Source organism: Panthera leo, chromosome B3, assembly GCF_018350215.1.
Source record: "Panthera leo isolate Ple1 chromosome B3, P.leo_Ple1_pat1.1, whole genome shotgun sequence".
Classification (NCBI taxonomy): domain Eukaryota; kingdom Metazoa; phylum Chordata; class Mammalia; order Carnivora; family Felidae; genus Panthera; species Panthera leo.
The window spans coordinates 135,552,670-135,569,501 of record NC_056684.1 but is presented as its reverse complement, the minus strand read 5'-3'; the positions used below and the strand labels follow the sequence as shown (position 1 = coordinate 135,569,501).

The following is a 16,832-nucleotide window of genomic DNA, read 5'->3' as shown; positions in this document are numbered from 1 at the left end:
ATCGCCAGGTCTTGTAATTCTTGGGAGAAAGAATACACTCCTCCCAGAACAGAAACTGTTTTCTCACTCAGACTGTGATCATGAGTGATCAGATCCTGATTATTGGTTTGGAGCTAGTAAGAAGAGGCAGAGGCAGACCTTGAAGAGGACAAGGCACCTGAAGGGTCTCCTGACAGTTGGAGGCTGCTGTCCTCTACAAGGAGTTAGGAGAGCTGTTTCTCCCACCCAGAAAGTACAGACAAATCTTGGGGTTTGAGATTCCTCACTCATTCACCCAAATATACCCATTCCAGATTTCTGTCACCAACTGTTTCTTTAGGACCCAGATTTTATCTCAGATTTGTTAAGATTTTGCATTCAAGTCTTTGTGAGTCTGATATCTTTAAAATTAAATCTGGAGCCTGAGTTTTGGCATCTGTTCTGCAGCTGCAGGAAATAAGGGTTTTTTAAAACACTGACCTAGAAGTCTTCTGACTTTGACAGAATGCCTAGATTGAGGGGTGGCTAACCTGAGCCAATTGTTTCCTTTCTTCATGTCTTTGAAACCACTTAGCGAAAGCCGGCCAATTTCAGGTCCTCATAGTTCCTAATGTTCCCATTAAGTGTCACCACTCCTACTGAACTGACACCTCACTTAATGAAGAACCATAGTGTTGTCGTAAGTGTCACTTACCACTAGGAATGGGGGTCCTTCTTACCAGTTGTTCAGTGACTGATCTAGTTCCAGAGTCTCATTCAGGAGTCTTGTTTTGTAGGGCCACTTCTGTTCCTTTCATATGTGGGTGTCTCTTCCCATTCCCCCACAACCCCTACTGAAATAGCCTAAAACACAGTCTTGCACGCCTGTGTTATTTGGTAAATAATCCCCCGAATAGGAGAGTGACCCAGTGAGAGTGAGATCAGGGAGAAGGGCAAGTAGTAGAAGAGTGGCCTTGGGGTGGTTGCCACTGGAGGTGCCAGGGTTTCAGCCCCGCCAGGACCCTCTGAGGCACTCTGTGAAATCTTCAGCGTGGTCCTTCTAAGGAGTGGGAGAGGAGTATTCATCCAGCCAGCTTTCACAAATGGCAGAGTCCAAGGACTGGCAGGTTAAAACCACTGCAGCACAGATCGACTTTCTTGTAATCCCTGTATGTCTCACTCTCATTTTCTGCCTTGGCTCTAGAATTCCGGTTGACTTTTTAAAATGGAGAAGATGCAGGGTTGATGTGATGGTGGTACGCCTTTCAGCCGCGTGCTCAATATGGATTGGAATACTGAGGGAAGGAGACAGTAGGAAGCTTTTCAGTATTTGATGTGTGAGGTACTGAGGATTTAGAAAATAAAGCGGCTAATCAAAGTGCATCTTGAAGGAAGAATTGGTAGGACACATTGACCAGGTCTATATGTCAAGAGAGGTAGAGCCGGCACCGCTGATTTAAGACTTCTGGCCTAGAAAAGGGGGAGTGTTAACGGACATACTGGCCCACTGATGTTATTTAACATAATCCTCAGAACTCTGATGGGATTGTTTCATCCTCTGAATGAGAAAATGAGACCCATGGAGGGTGTACTTTGATTCGCACAGGGTGCTAAGGGAGAGAATCAAGAGTTAGTGATGAAACTGCCTGAATTCAAACCTATATGCTCTTTTGACTGCCCTCACTTCCCTCTCTTTTCATGATTCCTTTCCTTGGGAACTGGAATCAGTCCCATGCAGGTTACTTGGAAAGAATTGAAGCAACTTTTTTCTCAACCCTATTTGCAACTTGAAGTCTTATTTCTGTTTCTGACTGATGCCACTGAAGAGCCACCATGCCTGCTGTAAGGCCAGCCTTCCTCTAAATTTAATATACTGTCTGTACAGTACAGCTGTACGGGAGCATGGCAAGCTGTAGGCTCCCTCCACCATTCCATTCCCTTCATTCCTTTCTCCTTGCCTGTTTTCTTCCTTTTCCCCCCTCAAGCCCACTATGAAACTCTGAATCTAGAAGCTGCTCGTGGACATGAGCTGATGAAAAGGTTTCCTCCCGCTGCTGGTGAAACAAGTATGAGAGTGTACTTAGGAATAATGAAGAGCATGAGAGTGGCAACAAAGACAGACCTGATAGTGCATTCAGGAAATCTGACAACATTGAAGCTTATCTTAGTTATCAGAGGAACATGAAGAGGGAGGGAAAATGTTGATAGTAAAAACAGAAAGTGATGCTATTTTACATGCAGCAGTAACAGCCATTTGTATTACTAAATGTCAGATTGATTTGTTTATTTCTTTATATCTCTGCCTTGGTCATTCATGGTATGTAGCTCAAATTTTTGAAAAGAGGCATTTTTGTCAACATCAAGTTTTAGAAGGAGAGTATCCTGGTAAAAGAGAATAGAAGAAATGATTAAACAAGTAGGCAATGGATCTGTAAAATGAAGTTTTCACACAAGCCAAAAAAGAAAAATCATAAGAAGTTGACTTCATATTTCATCTGCTAACCTTACAACTATATCATTGAAAATCTGCTACCTGAGCAGAATAAATACATAGGCACCTTTGAGCCATTATATATCTTGGCTACAGATGACTTTTTCTGTTACAAGGAAATTGGTAAAGACTTGTAAGTTCATCCAAGAAGGCATATGGCATATTGGTCAACCATTGCTGTGTAACAACCGACTGGGGAATCTCAGTGGTGTGGGACATGAACATATATTTCTCACAAATTTCCAGGTCAGCTAAAATTACAAATTTAAGTTTGCAGTGGCTGATTGCCACTGTCATTTACCAGGGCTGGGTGACTCTGTTCCCACTGCTGCTCATTCTCCTAGGATCAATAAGCTAGCCACAGTATGTTCTTACCGTGGCAGTGGCAGAAGGCGAGAGGGCAAGCCCAGTTCCTAAAAGTACTTCTGAAACTTTTTGTCACATCATATCCACTAACCTTCGATTGGTCAAAAGAAGATCTCATGGCCAATTCCAAGTCCTGGGGTCAGAATGTATACTCTGCCCATGGGTGGGTGGGATCAGAGGGCTTAGTGGTGGTGATTATGAACGGTAATCTGCCATCTCTGGGTAATAGTCTTAAGATTTAGGCTTCTAGTTTAAAAAAGATAAAATAGTTGTTCTGATTGTGTATTTAGTTATCTTCAAAGAAACACAAACACCAGGGCGCCTGAGTGGCTCAGTTAAGCTTCCGACTTCAGCTCAGGTCATGATCTCATGGTTTGTGAGTTCAAGCCCTGCTTTGGGCTGTGTTGCTGACAGCTCAGACCCTGGAGCCTGCTTCAGATTCTGTGTCTCCCTCTCTCTCTGCTCCTCCCCTGCTCACGCATGCATGCGCTCACTCTCTCAAAAATAAATATTTAAAAAAAAAATTTTTAAAGAAATATAGATACAATTTTATCTCTAGTTAGGAAATGGAGTTAGCAGATTCTGTAGAGAAACAAAAAAGGAAGAAAAAGTTGCCTCTGAGGGTTAATTATTACTAAATGGCAGGAAACAAATCTGACTTTTATATATTGTGAAACTGACATGGGGAAAGGATTCTGGACAGAGTGGTGCTCCTCAAAGTGTGTCTGTAGTAAGTACAGTTATTGAGAGTAAGCATTTAGAAATTCTTTGGCAGTTTGACATTGCCACCATTTTCAAGCGGTGTTTTTATTAAACTATTGGTCCGTGACAGATTAGAAATTTAAAAAGAAGCAAAAACAACTGTTTCTTGACCCAAGATAGTTTGAGAAGAGCTGAGATAGACTATGGCATTCTGCTCACTAGGAATGAATACCAGCACTGTACATAAGTGAATCTTCTGATTTATACATTGGTCTTACAGGGTTTGGGTTAGTATCGCTTTGTCAACAAGAATCCAATCATCTTTGAGAGTGTGCTGCTCATGTTTTTGGACCAACAAGACTGGTCGGAAATTTACCAAGGAAATAGCATTGTAAAGCCTTTTAACATCTTGCTTGCTGGCCTTTCCCTGCGAGCGTCCTTTCTGCCTTGCTGCTTGCTGTATATACATTTTCATTCCATTATCAATAACCTTGAGAAAATGCAAATTACCGCTAGCTAAAATCCTTTACTGTAATACGGAAATATTACATTTGACAATATTAGATAAATCTTTTTTTAAAATATGTCTTTTAGCATTCTAGTTTTTTTCCTAATTGTCTTCCTTTCACATTTGTGAGTTAATATCACTATGTTCGGTATATTTATAATGTGCTTTCCTGTCCATAAGAGGAGTGGTTCAAAGTGAAGAGGTTCTGGGGCGCCTGGGTGGCTCAGTCGGTTGAGCAACTGACTTCGGCTCAGGTCACGATCTAGCAGTCCATGAGTTCGAGCCCCGCGTCGGGCTCTGTGCTGACCGCTCAGAGCCTGGAGCCTGTTTCAGATTCTGTGTCTCCCTCTCTCTCTGACCCTCCCCCGTTCATGCTCTGTCTCTCTCTATCTCAAAAATAAATAAACATTAAAAAAAAAATTAAAAAAACCCTTTAAAAACACACACACACACACACAAAGTGAAGAGGTTCTGATGAGCATTGATTCATATAAGACCTAAGTTTAGAGGCATAAAAAGGGGGAGAAATTTTTAGGCGGGGGGGAGGGTGGGAAGGCTGTGTTTAGTTAAGTACAACTTTTCTTCCTAGTTGTATTACTTTAAGCAAGTGTATTAATCTTTGTGAATCTTAGTTTTCTCATCTGTAAAGTGGGAATAATAATACCACCCTCTTTGAGAAAGAGTGCTAAAATCAAATAATTGTAAGTTAAGTACAGACTTGGCACATAAGTTTCAAAAAGATTAGATATTTTTGTTTTTAATTGATTAGCTCCTAGATGTCAGGCATTGTAGAATCACTAAAGTGGGCCCTCTTCCCCAAAGGAGTTCTCAGTCTGGTAGAGGATTCTGACAAATATTTCAGAAATATAAAATAATTTATGCTATTATATAGAGGGAAATAGGTCAGCCTGGACACTTATGTAAGAGGAACATGTGACCTAGGCTTTGGGGAACAAGATCAAGATAGGCTTTTGAAAAGAAGCAACATTTAAGCTAAGTCTAAAAAACGTGGATGAGTTAAGGAGAATTAAGAGCATTACAGGGGTGCCTGGGTGTTTTAGTTGATTTAAGCCTCTGACTCTTGATTTCGGCTCAGGTCATGATCTTGTGTTTTATGGGATCAAGTCCCACATCAGGCTTTGTGCTGGCAGCATGGAGCTTGCTTGGGATTCTGCCTCTCCCTCTCCCTCTCCCTTTTCCTCTCCCTCTCCCTCTCCCTCTCCCTCCTCCTCCCCCCTCCCCCCCCCCCCCCCCCCCCCCCCCCCCTCTCTCCCTCTCCTCTGCCCTTTCCCCCTTGTGCTTGCTCGCTCTCTCAAAATAAACAGTTTTTAAAAAACAACATAAAAAAGAGCATTTCAGAAAAATGGAACAACATATGCAAAGGCCTGGAGGTGAGAGTTTGGTGGAACTCTAGGAAATGGCAAGTAATGAATGCAGTATGACTGGAATGTAGAATATGAGCAGGAATGGAACTGGAGAAGTTGGCAGGGGCCAGACCATCAAGAATATGTAGTTTGGATTTTATCTTGAAGTTATTTGCAAGCTATTGAATAATTTGTTACATATATAATCTAATTTACATTTTAAAAGATCATCTGGCAACAGTATGGAGAACAGATTGGAAGGGAGAAAGGAACTTTTTGAGGCTATTTCAGTAATGCGGGGAGAAAGTATCAGATTCTGAAATGGGGAGGTGGTAGAGATTCAGCGGAGGGGATGGATTTAAAATAAGAATAGAATGAACAGCATTTGATGGTGAGTGCATGTGGGCTTCAGAAGGAATCAGTAATAGTACTTAAGATTTCTGGCTTTGGTGACTGGGAGAAAGAGGTATCTTTCTCTAAAGCAGGGGTGAAGAAGGGGGGTACTAGGGGCACCTGGGTGGCTCAGACAGTTAAGTGACTTCAGCTCAGCTCATGATCTCATGGTTTGTGGGTTCAAGCCCCGCATTGGGCTCTGTGCTGACAGTTCAGAGCCTGGAGCCTGCTTAGGGTTCTGTGTCTCCCTCTCTCTCTGCCCTTCCCCTGCTCATGCTGTCTCTCTGTCTCTCAAAAATAAATAACAACATTTAAAAATTTGTTCTAATAAAAAAAGATGGGGGGTTCTAGATTTCCCAGAGGAAACGAATTGACTTGCATTTAAGAGGTCTGCAGAAGAGCCCCAGAACTCCCCGGTGGGAAGTTGAAGGGGTGAGTCTGGGAGTCAGGAAGGAGCTCTGGGTTGGAACTATATGTAGATTTGAAAATCACGAGGATGCTTTGGGAGTTAAGGCCATGGGGGACAGATGTGCGGTGAAAAGAGCAGTGTATTCACAGTGCTTGGCAAGTAGGTACTGCCAGATGAACAAATGAAGAGTGTCAAGAGTACAGTCTCGTTTAAATCTCATAACAATCTTGAGTCAGGAGTATAATCCCAGTTTTACAAATGAGAATATTTCAGGCTCACAGAGGTTAAGGATTTATGCAAAATGACTTAGCTTCTAGGTGGCCAAGGTGCGATTTCAAGTCCAGTATGTCTTGATTTCAAAGGCCACTTTTTCTTGTCATGTCTCACTTCTTTGAAAACCTCAGAAGTTTAAATATATGATGTTATTGTTAATTCTCTTTCTTCACCTCTGCCAATATCCTGGTTTCATAGGATTGTGATACATCCTTTTCAGTAACCACTTTCTCTCTAGCTTCACTTGCTTCATTCCCAAGCACATCTCTCAGACTGACCCATTCTCCCCAACCCTAGTCCAGTGCCTGTTCACAACAAGTCTTCCTCTAGCTACTGGAGGAGGCCTGTCCTCCTCAGCTGGGCATTTGGCTCATAAACTCATGAGAGCTGTCTAGAACTTCTCCGTATTTCTCACTCCTCATTAGCACATATACACATCGTTGGGTGTTGTTTACATGCATGTTTCATTGTGGTGGTCTCAGTGTTCCTTCTCAGGATCTCATGTTAAATAAATCTTTAATCTTTAGATGAGATTAGTCTTATGTTGATGCTCTGTTACCACTTTTCTCAAAATGATTTTATCTTTGTGATGGAAGCGTCTCGGGTACTCTCTGACCTTTGCTCCATATCCAGCATAGGGGTTCTTTGTACTCTGTCCCTTATGTGATGATTCAGCCTTTGCTCCTGCATTTTTCTAGAAGGATCCTTTTATGTTTTTGAAGGGAACAAATTTAATTGTTAGAAATTTCTTAGTATTGAGGCAAAGTCCCCTTCTTTTAACATCCACATGTTGGACCTGCCCTTGGAACAACAGGGAAGTCGGTTATTTCTCCTCTGCCTCATGAAGGTCTGTCAGACATTTAAAGATCACTTCCTGTGTCTCTCCTCAGGTTTCTCTTACATAAGCCAAGTAATCTTGGTTGCTTGGAGCTTTTCTTCTGTGACAGGGCTCAAACTCTCTACTATTCTTTTGCTCTCCTCTGAGAATTCTGGTGTTTTGTCAATGCTTCATCTAAAACACAGGGCCCAGAGTAGAACACAACACTCCATACACAGTAGAGCATGCAGCATTATTCCATTGAGTAGGACTCTGTGCTTGAATCTTAAAAGCCTGAGATCGCTTCAGCTCTACAGCAGCGATGTCCCATCTTGCATGCGTTCCCCTAAGGTACCCAGGTAGTATTTTTACATAGGTTGTGGTTAAACTAGCTCTCTCCTGTCATCTGCTGTGCAGTTGATTTTCTTTCATTGAAATATAGAACTTTCTAATTTTCCTGGTTCTGTTTCACCCTCATTTTGACCCATCTGTGTAGCCACTTATGATCATGTCATCCAGTGTGTCTTTGTGTTTCCCAGTTTTCGGTCACCTGGAGATTTTGAAGCATATTTTCCACATCTTCATTCAAGTTCTTGAATAACATCAAGAAAACAGAACCCACACTCCATCCCCCACGTTAATCAGTGCCACTTCCAAGTGGTTCCCTTAACACCATTCTGTCATCCATCTACAGCTCTTCATCTGATCTGCAAAGATCTCGTTTGCACACTCAACAAATTTTTATTTAGCACCTGCCATGGCAAGAAGGTGCTAGACATGCAGTGAAGACAGCATTCTCTGTCTTCTAGAAACATCAAGAAGTATATTGTTAAATGCTTTGCAGAAATCAGGTTACACGATTCTCTATGATGTTCTCCTTATCTGGTACCGTATCAGAAAAGGGAATGAAGCATTATTTTTTGCACTCTGTATTGGCTGCTAATGATCTTCTATCACCTGGAAAGGGTGACCATAGTCATTACCTTTCTGTCTTTGCCTTTCATGGTTTCACAGTGATGTTGAGCTTTGCAAGTCTCTGGAGTTCATCGATTCCTTTTCTTTTGGCTGTATCTTTCAAAGCCTTGGGCTCATTAGAGAGCAGCCTCTCTAGCCTCATTTTTGTTGTTGGTAGTGGTAAACGCTTCTTTTTTCCTCCCAAATTATCAGGATTCCTTTTGATTTTACAGTAAACTTAGTTATAAAGAATTTCCGTCCAACTTCAGCAATTTTCCCTTCCATAAGCTTTGTCACTCAGATTTTACTTTTATCTTGTATCAGTATTTTGAAATGGTCTTTCCTAAGGAAAATAGTTGACTATCCTCAGGTTATCTTCACTTCTTTGAGCCCATAGAGTGTCATAGTCACTTTTTCCAGAAGCCTGGTCCTTTTCACTTAAACTACTTCTTTCTTTTGGGGTGCCTGGATGGCTCAGTCGGTTAAGGGACCGACTTCAGCTCAGGTCATGCTCTCGTGGTTTGTGAGTTCAAACCCTGCATCGGGCTCTGTGCTTAGAGCCTGAAACCTGCTTCAGATTCTGTGTCTCCCTCTCTCTCTGCCCTTGCCCACTCACGCTCTGTCTCTCCTTCCTTCAAAAATAAATGAATATTTTTTTTAAAAAAAACCTACTTCTTTCATTTTAATTCATCAGAATTAATCTCAGATGAGCATAAAGTTACATTATGTTGTCTCTATGCTGAGGGATTAAACTATCAATAATAACAAGTTTGTTTTGTTTTGTTTTCATTTTTAGAATGATGCAAAGAACAGATGTCCTACTAGTTCATGGAAGATAGCCCACCTGTCTTCCCAGGTGTGGATTCTCTTAGCAGTCAAGTGTCATCTGTACCCTTCCTTTGACTGGTTATTTCCCACAATTGTATCATTTCTACCTTCTTTTCTTTCCCCTTTGGTCCAGTGCTCTCCACTAGAGTGTTTTACTCAAAGTGTTGGATTTGCACAGAGATACTTACTTTTTTAAACAATTGTGAAGATTCTCTGCCTTTTTCTGTGGATCTGTCTCTATTGAAAAGCAGATTTCCTAAAGATGTTATAGTCTATTGTTACCTATTGTTATCCCATTCCACCAAGTCTTGGTGATTTCCATGAAATTTTATTTATTTCCTTGTTCTTTTTTACTATTGCTACTTTTAAGTATAGTGTCTAACACACTAATGTTCAATAAACAATATTTATGATTAATCTTAAGAAGTATTTGCCTTCTCTTTTAGGCTGTGAGGATATCATTGCTGAGAGCATCTCATTAGATACCTTAATTGCCATCCTCAAGTGGAGCTCTCATCCATATGGCTCTAAATGGGTGCACCGACAAGCTTTACATTTCCTCTGTGAGGAATTTTCCCAGGTCATGACTTCGGATGTTTTTTATGAACTCAGCAAAGATCATCTGCTTACTGCTATCCAGTCTGACTACCTACAGGTAATCATTTATGCACCTCTCAAATTCATTGTCATCCATATGTGCACCAGAAAACCCATCTATATTCTATTCTCCCATCTAGGGAGATTGGCCCACCCAGGGATGCCCTCTTCAGATGTGTACAGGAAAAGCCTTCTGGCTCTCTGGCCCTTTGTGCCCCTGCTGCTATGACTCAGCATTGTGAATAAGCCCAGGTCCCAACCACCTACACCAAAGGGGTGGAGGCAGTAGGCAAGGTCAGAAGCATATCCCAACAGTGATTTTCTTGGCTTCCATTAATCCACTATAACAATTTATTGGTTTTCGTGGAGTATCAGATACTTAGACTGTAGACAGTAGCTTAAGCACACAGTAAGAGTAGTATTCAATTTCCGATCCACTCAAATGCTTATAAAAACTCAGTGTATGTGCCTTTCCCAAATACAATAATGTTTTCAACTATTTATTTTTAATCAGAAGTAGTTTTTAGCAAATTCTTGTGTCATTGACTTATATATGTCAATCTAATTTGGTAATTTAAACCAACAATAGGTTTAAAATATTGCAAAAAATACTTTCAAGTAACATATGTTCAAGTTTAATTTTTTTTGGCATTGGTTGTATGAATTTTATGCCGGAAACTATACAACAGTTTTAATGTTATAAAAACATAAACCCATTGAGCCATTTCCTCTTTCTTTATATTTGTACTAGGAAAATTGTAAAAGTGCTTCCATCCCAGTCAGAAACTAAGCGCAGAGGTAAATAATCCACTTAGCACCTGTGATTTGATTGCAGTACAAATGTCGTAATTGGATTTGATTTATTTAGGATCTGTGTTCATTAACCTTGTTTCGTTGTCCTGATCCAGACTGCGTACATTATGGGAGTTAGTTTGTCAGGTCTTTCAGATTATTGTCTTTAGAAAGCTTTGCGTTTCTGCTTATAAGGTAAAAACCTTTGAGAGCAGCCTAGATTTGCTCTAAGATTTTCAGTAAAGTGCAAAAAATGACAGGCGCCTCGCCATTTCGCAGATTGTGCTTGAAGGGTCCTTCACCAGCCAGTAGCATACCGTGTGCGGATGGTAGTCTCTCTGCCCGAGCAGGTTGCCATACCTGTTTTTTCTGTTCTTGCAGGAGATAGTAATCACTTGGTATCTGTACACTTTTAGTATCGTCTATTTATCTCCACCTTGTCCCAAAAAGAATTGAAGGCAGCTGTGTAGACACCATACAGAAAAACCAGTAAGTTTAAAATAGGTGAAGAGAATAGGATAAAGACGAACACAAGAATAAAAGATTTAGTTGGAGCCAAGAGGTAGGTTACTGGACAGAACACATGCAGAGTGGTCTTGTGTGTTTGGTGTTGGTAGACCACAGCTTTAATGGAACATTTCAAACAGCCAGTGTATAGTGAAATGTGGCTAAGTCGCGCACCGTGTACATTATCACCTAGGTACAGTCATTATGAAACTTGCCATTTATCTAATTTCACTAAAATAAATCGAAACCATTTTTTTTATTATAGGCAAGTGAACAAGATATCCTTAAATATCTGATTAAATGGGGTGAGCATCAGTTGATGAAAAGAATAGCTGACAGAGGTAAGCTCAGAAAATTAGCTTATACTATAAGTTTTTTATCCAGAAGCATACTGTGTACCAGTCTTGACAGTAGCCACTATTGCCTGGTGAAAATAGAAATTTTTAGTGGAGAAGAGTACACTTTGTTAGAAATAAATACACCAGAGGGGCGCCTGGGTGGCTTGGTCGGTTAAGCGTCCAACTTTGGCTCAGGTCATGATCTCACAGTTCATGAGTTCGAGCCTCACATTGGGCTCTGTGTTGGCAGCTCAAAGCCTGGATCCTGCTTCAGATTCTGTGACTCCCTCTTTCTCTGCCCCTTCCCTGCTCATGCTCTGTCTCTTTCTCTCTCAAAAATAAATAAACATTAAAAAATTTAGAAAGAAAGAAACCAGAAAATTTCATTTTACAACTTTAAAGCATACTTTTAATGTTACCTCTGTATGTGCTTAATAATACATGGAGTATTATATACCAATTTATAGAAGTATTAGAATGAAATTTTTATTTAATGATTAAAATATTAACAAAGCATATTGTTGGTGGAAATGTTTGGGAATTAGATAGCGGTGGTGTGTGTGTAACATTGTCTATACTGGGGACGCCTGGGTGACTCAGTTAGTTAAGCCTCTGACTCATGATTTCAACTCAGGTCATGATTTCAACGGTTCATGAGTTGGAGCCCCACATCAGGCTCTGTGCTAACAATGCAGAATCTGCTTGGGATTCTCTCTCTCTCTCCCTCTCCCTCTCCCTCTCCCTCTCTCCCTCTCTCTCCCTCTCTCTCCCTCTCTCTCCCTCTCTCTCCCTCTCCTCCCTCCCTCTCCCTCCCTCCCTCTCCCTCCCTCCCTCTCCCTCCCTCTCCCTCCCTCTCTCTCCCTTTCCCTCCCTCTCCCCCCCCCTCCCCCTCTCCCCCTCTCCCCCTCTCCCCCTCTCCCCCTCTCCCCCTCTCCCTCTCTCCCCCTCTCCCTCTCTCCCCCTCTCCCCCTCTCCCTCTCTCCCTCTCTCCCTCTCTCCCTCCCCCTCCCCCTCCCCCTCCCTTCCCACCCCCTCCCTGCTCATGTGCATGCTCTCTCTCAAAATAAATAAACATACATTTATTTATTTTTTTTATTTTTTAATGTTTATTTATTTTTGAGAGGGAGAGAGACAAAGTGCAAGCAGAGGAGAAGCAGAGAGACAGGGAGACATAGAATCCGAAGCAGGCTCCAGACTCTGAGATGTCAACACAGAGCCCAACGTAGGGCTCGAACTCACAAGCTGTGAGATCATGACCTAAGCTGAAGTTGGATGCTTAACTGACTAAGCCACCCAGGCGCCCCTAAATAAACACATTTAAAAAAATTTCTTGTTGTTTTTTTAGAAAAACTTTGTATATACTAAAAGCCACTGAATTATACACTTTACATGGTTAAAATGGTGGGGCACCTACATGGCTCAGTTAAGTGTCCGACTCTTGGTTTAGGCTCAAGTCATGATCTCATGGCTTCATGGGTTCAAGCCCCTGCATCAGCGCAGAGCCTGCTTGGGATTCTCTCTCTCTTTCTCTGTCTCTGTCTCTGTCCCTCCCTCCCCCCTCTCTCCTCTCTCTCTGCCCCTGCCCCCACCACTCATGCTGTGTCTTTCTCAAAATCTTTAAAAAAAAAAAAAGGTTAAAATGGTTAGTTTTATGTTATGTGAATTTTACCTCAACAAAAAAAGATAGGACTACCTCCCAAAAAAGCCTAATGTGTTGTTTGTTTTTAAATTTTGTAGAAGGTAAAGGAAAAATAATGCTTTTGAATGGTTTCCATCTAGGGATACTGCAGAAGAGATGGAAACATCATACGCATGCTCCTTCCCTCAAAGAGTGGTGTGTTCCTCTATATAGCAAACCCAAATCAAAACATTTTTTTCAAAACATTTTAATTTAGAAAAATACAGATTTCCCTTTCCTGTCATTTTTTGATGGCTGTATCTAATTAGATATACTTTACATATCATGAAGTTCACTTATTTAAAGTGTTCAAGTCATGATTTTTAGTGCACTTACAGAGTTGTTCTGTCACGTTTTAAGGCAAGCTAAGCCTGCCTTTCACAACCTCTTATTTTTCCTAATTTATTTTTCTGTAGCCTGCTTGAGCCATTAGCAATTCTCAGATGTGATTGTTTTTAAGTTTTTATCTGTTTTGGGAGAGAATCCCACGCTGAGAAGGGAGAGAGAGTCTCTGCACTAACAGTGCAGAGCCCAATGTAAGACTTGAACCCATGAACCATGAGATCATGACCTGAGCCAAAGTCACGTGCCTAATCGACTGAGCCACCCAGGTGCCCCATCAGATGTGAATGGTTTTTAATATTAAAGCCACTAGTATTAATGTGGGACTTTTTGAAATGCCAGTATACCATCTGTCCTTCTTATTTGCAGGTTCTATATTTGTAAATTCACCTATCTGCTAAAATTTATTTACAGCCTCAAAATCAGTACCTACAGCACTTTCACGGTCATTTGCAGACATGCTCAGAGTGACAAAAATTTTGAGTTCTCTGTTGCACATGTTCCCAGCTTAAGGTGGAACCGAATGACACTGTGCCTTCTTATTTAAGTTCTCACACTGCAAACAAGGTCCTTTTCACAGTCTGTTAAGGGCCATGTTTTTCGTATTTTATGGGGGTGTGATCTCACTGATCACAATGGGTTCCGAGTGTAACTTTTAGTGCTGTGTAGTGTCCCTAAGCACAGGAAGGCTGTGATGTGCCTTACAGAGAAACTATGAGTTAAACAAGCTTCGTTCAGGTATGAGTGACAGTGCTGTCAGCTATGATTCAATGTTAATAAATCAGCAATATATATTAATAAGGTGTCTTTAAACAGAAACATACATTTAAAAAAAGGTTATGTCTTGATTGGTTGACAAAATTGTTGGGACCAGAGGCTCACAGGAACCTAACCATGTGTTTTCCCTTAGGAGCAGTGGTTCAATATTTACAAAGTGTTTACAATGACTCTATAGAATATGATTACTCCAAATAATAAGAATAGAGTGTATATAATTCTTCATAATCATTGTAGGCCATGGGTTTGTTCACTGATGCAAGGTTGGTAATGATGAAATGTCATATTTATTTTGGGCAGATAATGAGCATCCTTGATAAAATTTCCCTTAATTTTTTTTTAAATTTTTTTTTTTTTTGAGAGAGAGAGCACGTGAGCAGGGGAGGGGCAGAGAGGGAAGGAGATACAGAATCCAAAGCAGGCTCCAGGCTCTAAGCTGTCAGCACAGAGCCCAACATGGGGCTTGAACTTGTGAACCATGAGATCATGACCTGGGCTGAGGTCAGACACTCAACCAACTGAGCCAGCCAGGCACCCCGATAAAATTTCCCTTAAAATAGTAGTTTTCAGACCAGGTTAGAACAGAAGACTCTTTCACAGGGATGAGAATGAGAAGGAACCTAAGCAAACCAGGCTGCACCTTTTAGTCACCTTTATATATAACGGTTCTGCCCTTAGCTGTGATGTATTTGGGAGTCTTCTCTAAGATTTCACAACTTTAAGGGGAAATTTTCTTTTTGAAAAGCAATGCTTTGTGTAAGTATGAAGCCAAATCATAGCAAGGCAAGGAAAAAAAAAAACCTTTTTTCCACATGCTCGCAACAGTTTTATTGAATGATGCCAGAAAAAGCTTAGCTTTTCAAAAATAATTATTTCTTTATCTCTCTATCCATCTGCCTATCACATGATTTAAAGGAAATGCCTGTTTGCCTATAGAGTATTTGCAAAAAAGGCAGCATTTATATTTGTGAATGATAAAGATCTTGTTTTTTAAGAAAAATACAGTCCCTAGATTATAGACATGATTACATATTCCCAAAATTTAAGTAATTTTTCTTTTTACCTCAGTATCATGAGGTTATATGTACTCCAGATCTTCCCCTTTCACTGATACCTAATGAAGAAAACCTTGACTCTCTGCTCTGGACGGTGGAAATATATTGCATGTCAGAGATCAAAGGGTCACTTTTTGCAGTTAACATTCCCATAGTAAGAAACTTAGGAGACTATCATAGAAATCAGAGTTAAATACAGTGTACATTAGGTTTTGCTGCTTTAGATACCAGGTAATTAATATCTTGTTAAGTTGCTGGTAAACATATGGTAGCCTAATGAGTACACTGATAACCTACAGTGACCAGAAATACCACTTGCCCTGTAGTGCCCTTAATTGTACCAAAAACTGGTCACAGCAATGAGAAAGCTTAAAAAAAAAGCCCTTGGTCAAACTAGATTTTAATAGATTATCCTCTTTTCTCCTTTGAATTAGTATATGGAAAATAATTCTTTATTCCGTAGTGCAAAACAATCAAAAAAAGTTATCCTAAAAGTTGACATCATGCTTTTGCCTTGCCGAAGAACATCTCTGTTAAAGGTATTAAGACAAAAAAAAAAAATTACAATCCTTTTTAAAGCAGATGCACCTAAGTATAAAGAGTGTTACTGAAAGCATACTAGAGAGAAAAGTTTGAAAATTTGGATTTGGTTGGAGACTTCTCATTTTCTGTCTCATAGAGCCAAACTTACTGAGTGGCACTGCCCACAGTGTGAACAGAAGAGGCGTAAAAAGACGAGACCTGGACATCGAAGAGCTTAGAGAGATCCTTTCTTCTCTCTTACCTTTTGTGCGAATTGAACACATCTTACCCATAAACAGTGAAGTCCTCAGTGATGCAGTAAGTGTCTTTCTTCATTCATCCCTTTCATGAAAATAAAATGTACCAAAATGTGCAGGCTTATCTTTTTTTTTAATCATCATACATAATTTCTACTAATAAGAGTACCGTGAAACTGTGAAGTCCACGAGGACAGAGACAGACGTGTTTTGCACCATGTCATGTCCCCAGTGTTGGCCACTGGCACAGCTAAAGGTTGGGTGAATGAGAGTTAAGTGGGGATAGCGGTCTCACTTTTTCAAGAGGATAGTCTCCAGAGGAGGTTACTTCAGCCATTTATCAGCGTAGATCAAGTAGATCCTTATTCACAAAGGAAAGGGTAGAAATTACCTTTGGAGACTTTTCAAACACAGCAATATATCAGGGAGCAGGAAGGAAGGAGATTGGTTTAGTGTGAAAAGGATGATAGAATCTTCTGATTGTACTTTAAAGATTAATGGAGCTGATCATGTTACTTTCATAATTTTTTCAAAGTGAATTTTTTAAACCAGTAATTGCTTGAATTAATGGATGTGAAAAATAAATATTATAAATATTGTATACAAATTGGCTTATAACGTTAGTGCATTGTTTATAGACATAGTTTTTTCAACTGCTCAGAAACATAAAAGTCATCTGGAAAAAACCCAATAAGAATTTTTTTTCCATTATATACAAATGTTTTATTTTTTTAATTTTTTTTCTTTCCAAGTCTTTATTTAAATTCCAGTTAGTTAACATACAGTGTAATGTTAGTTTCAGGTATAGAATTTAGTGATTCATCACTTACTACCAACACCCAGTGCTCCTCACAATCAGTGCCTTCCTTAATTCCCATCACCTATTTCACCCCCACTCACATCC

General features: G+C 40.4%; 1 protein-coding gene across 7 annotated transcripts in view; it reads left to right on the top strand.

Moving 5' to 3' along the window:
- Nucleotides 1–16,832, top strand: part of BTBD7 (BTB domain containing 7) — a 57,634-nt gene that overhangs the window by 22,994 nt on the left and 17,808 nt on the right. For 2 of the 7 annotated variants that reach the window (XM_042944155.1, XM_042944154.1), the window contains exons 2-5: nucleotides 9,032–9,091; nucleotides 9,510–9,718; nucleotides 11,225–11,300; nucleotides 15,829–15,989. In XM_042944155.1, coding sequence (XP_042800089.1) covers nucleotides 9,064–9,091; nucleotides 9,510–9,718; nucleotides 11,225–11,300; nucleotides 15,829–15,989 — 474 coding nt within the window. In that variant the 5' untranslated portion in view covers nucleotides 9,032–9,063. Of the gene's footprint in view, nucleotides 1–9,031; nucleotides 9,092–9,509; nucleotides 9,719–11,224; nucleotides 11,301–15,828; nucleotides 15,990–16,832 lie in introns of those variants that run through there. The other 5 variants (XR_006204032.1, XM_042944152.1, XM_042944156.1 and 2 more) reach the window with 4 other exon arrangements.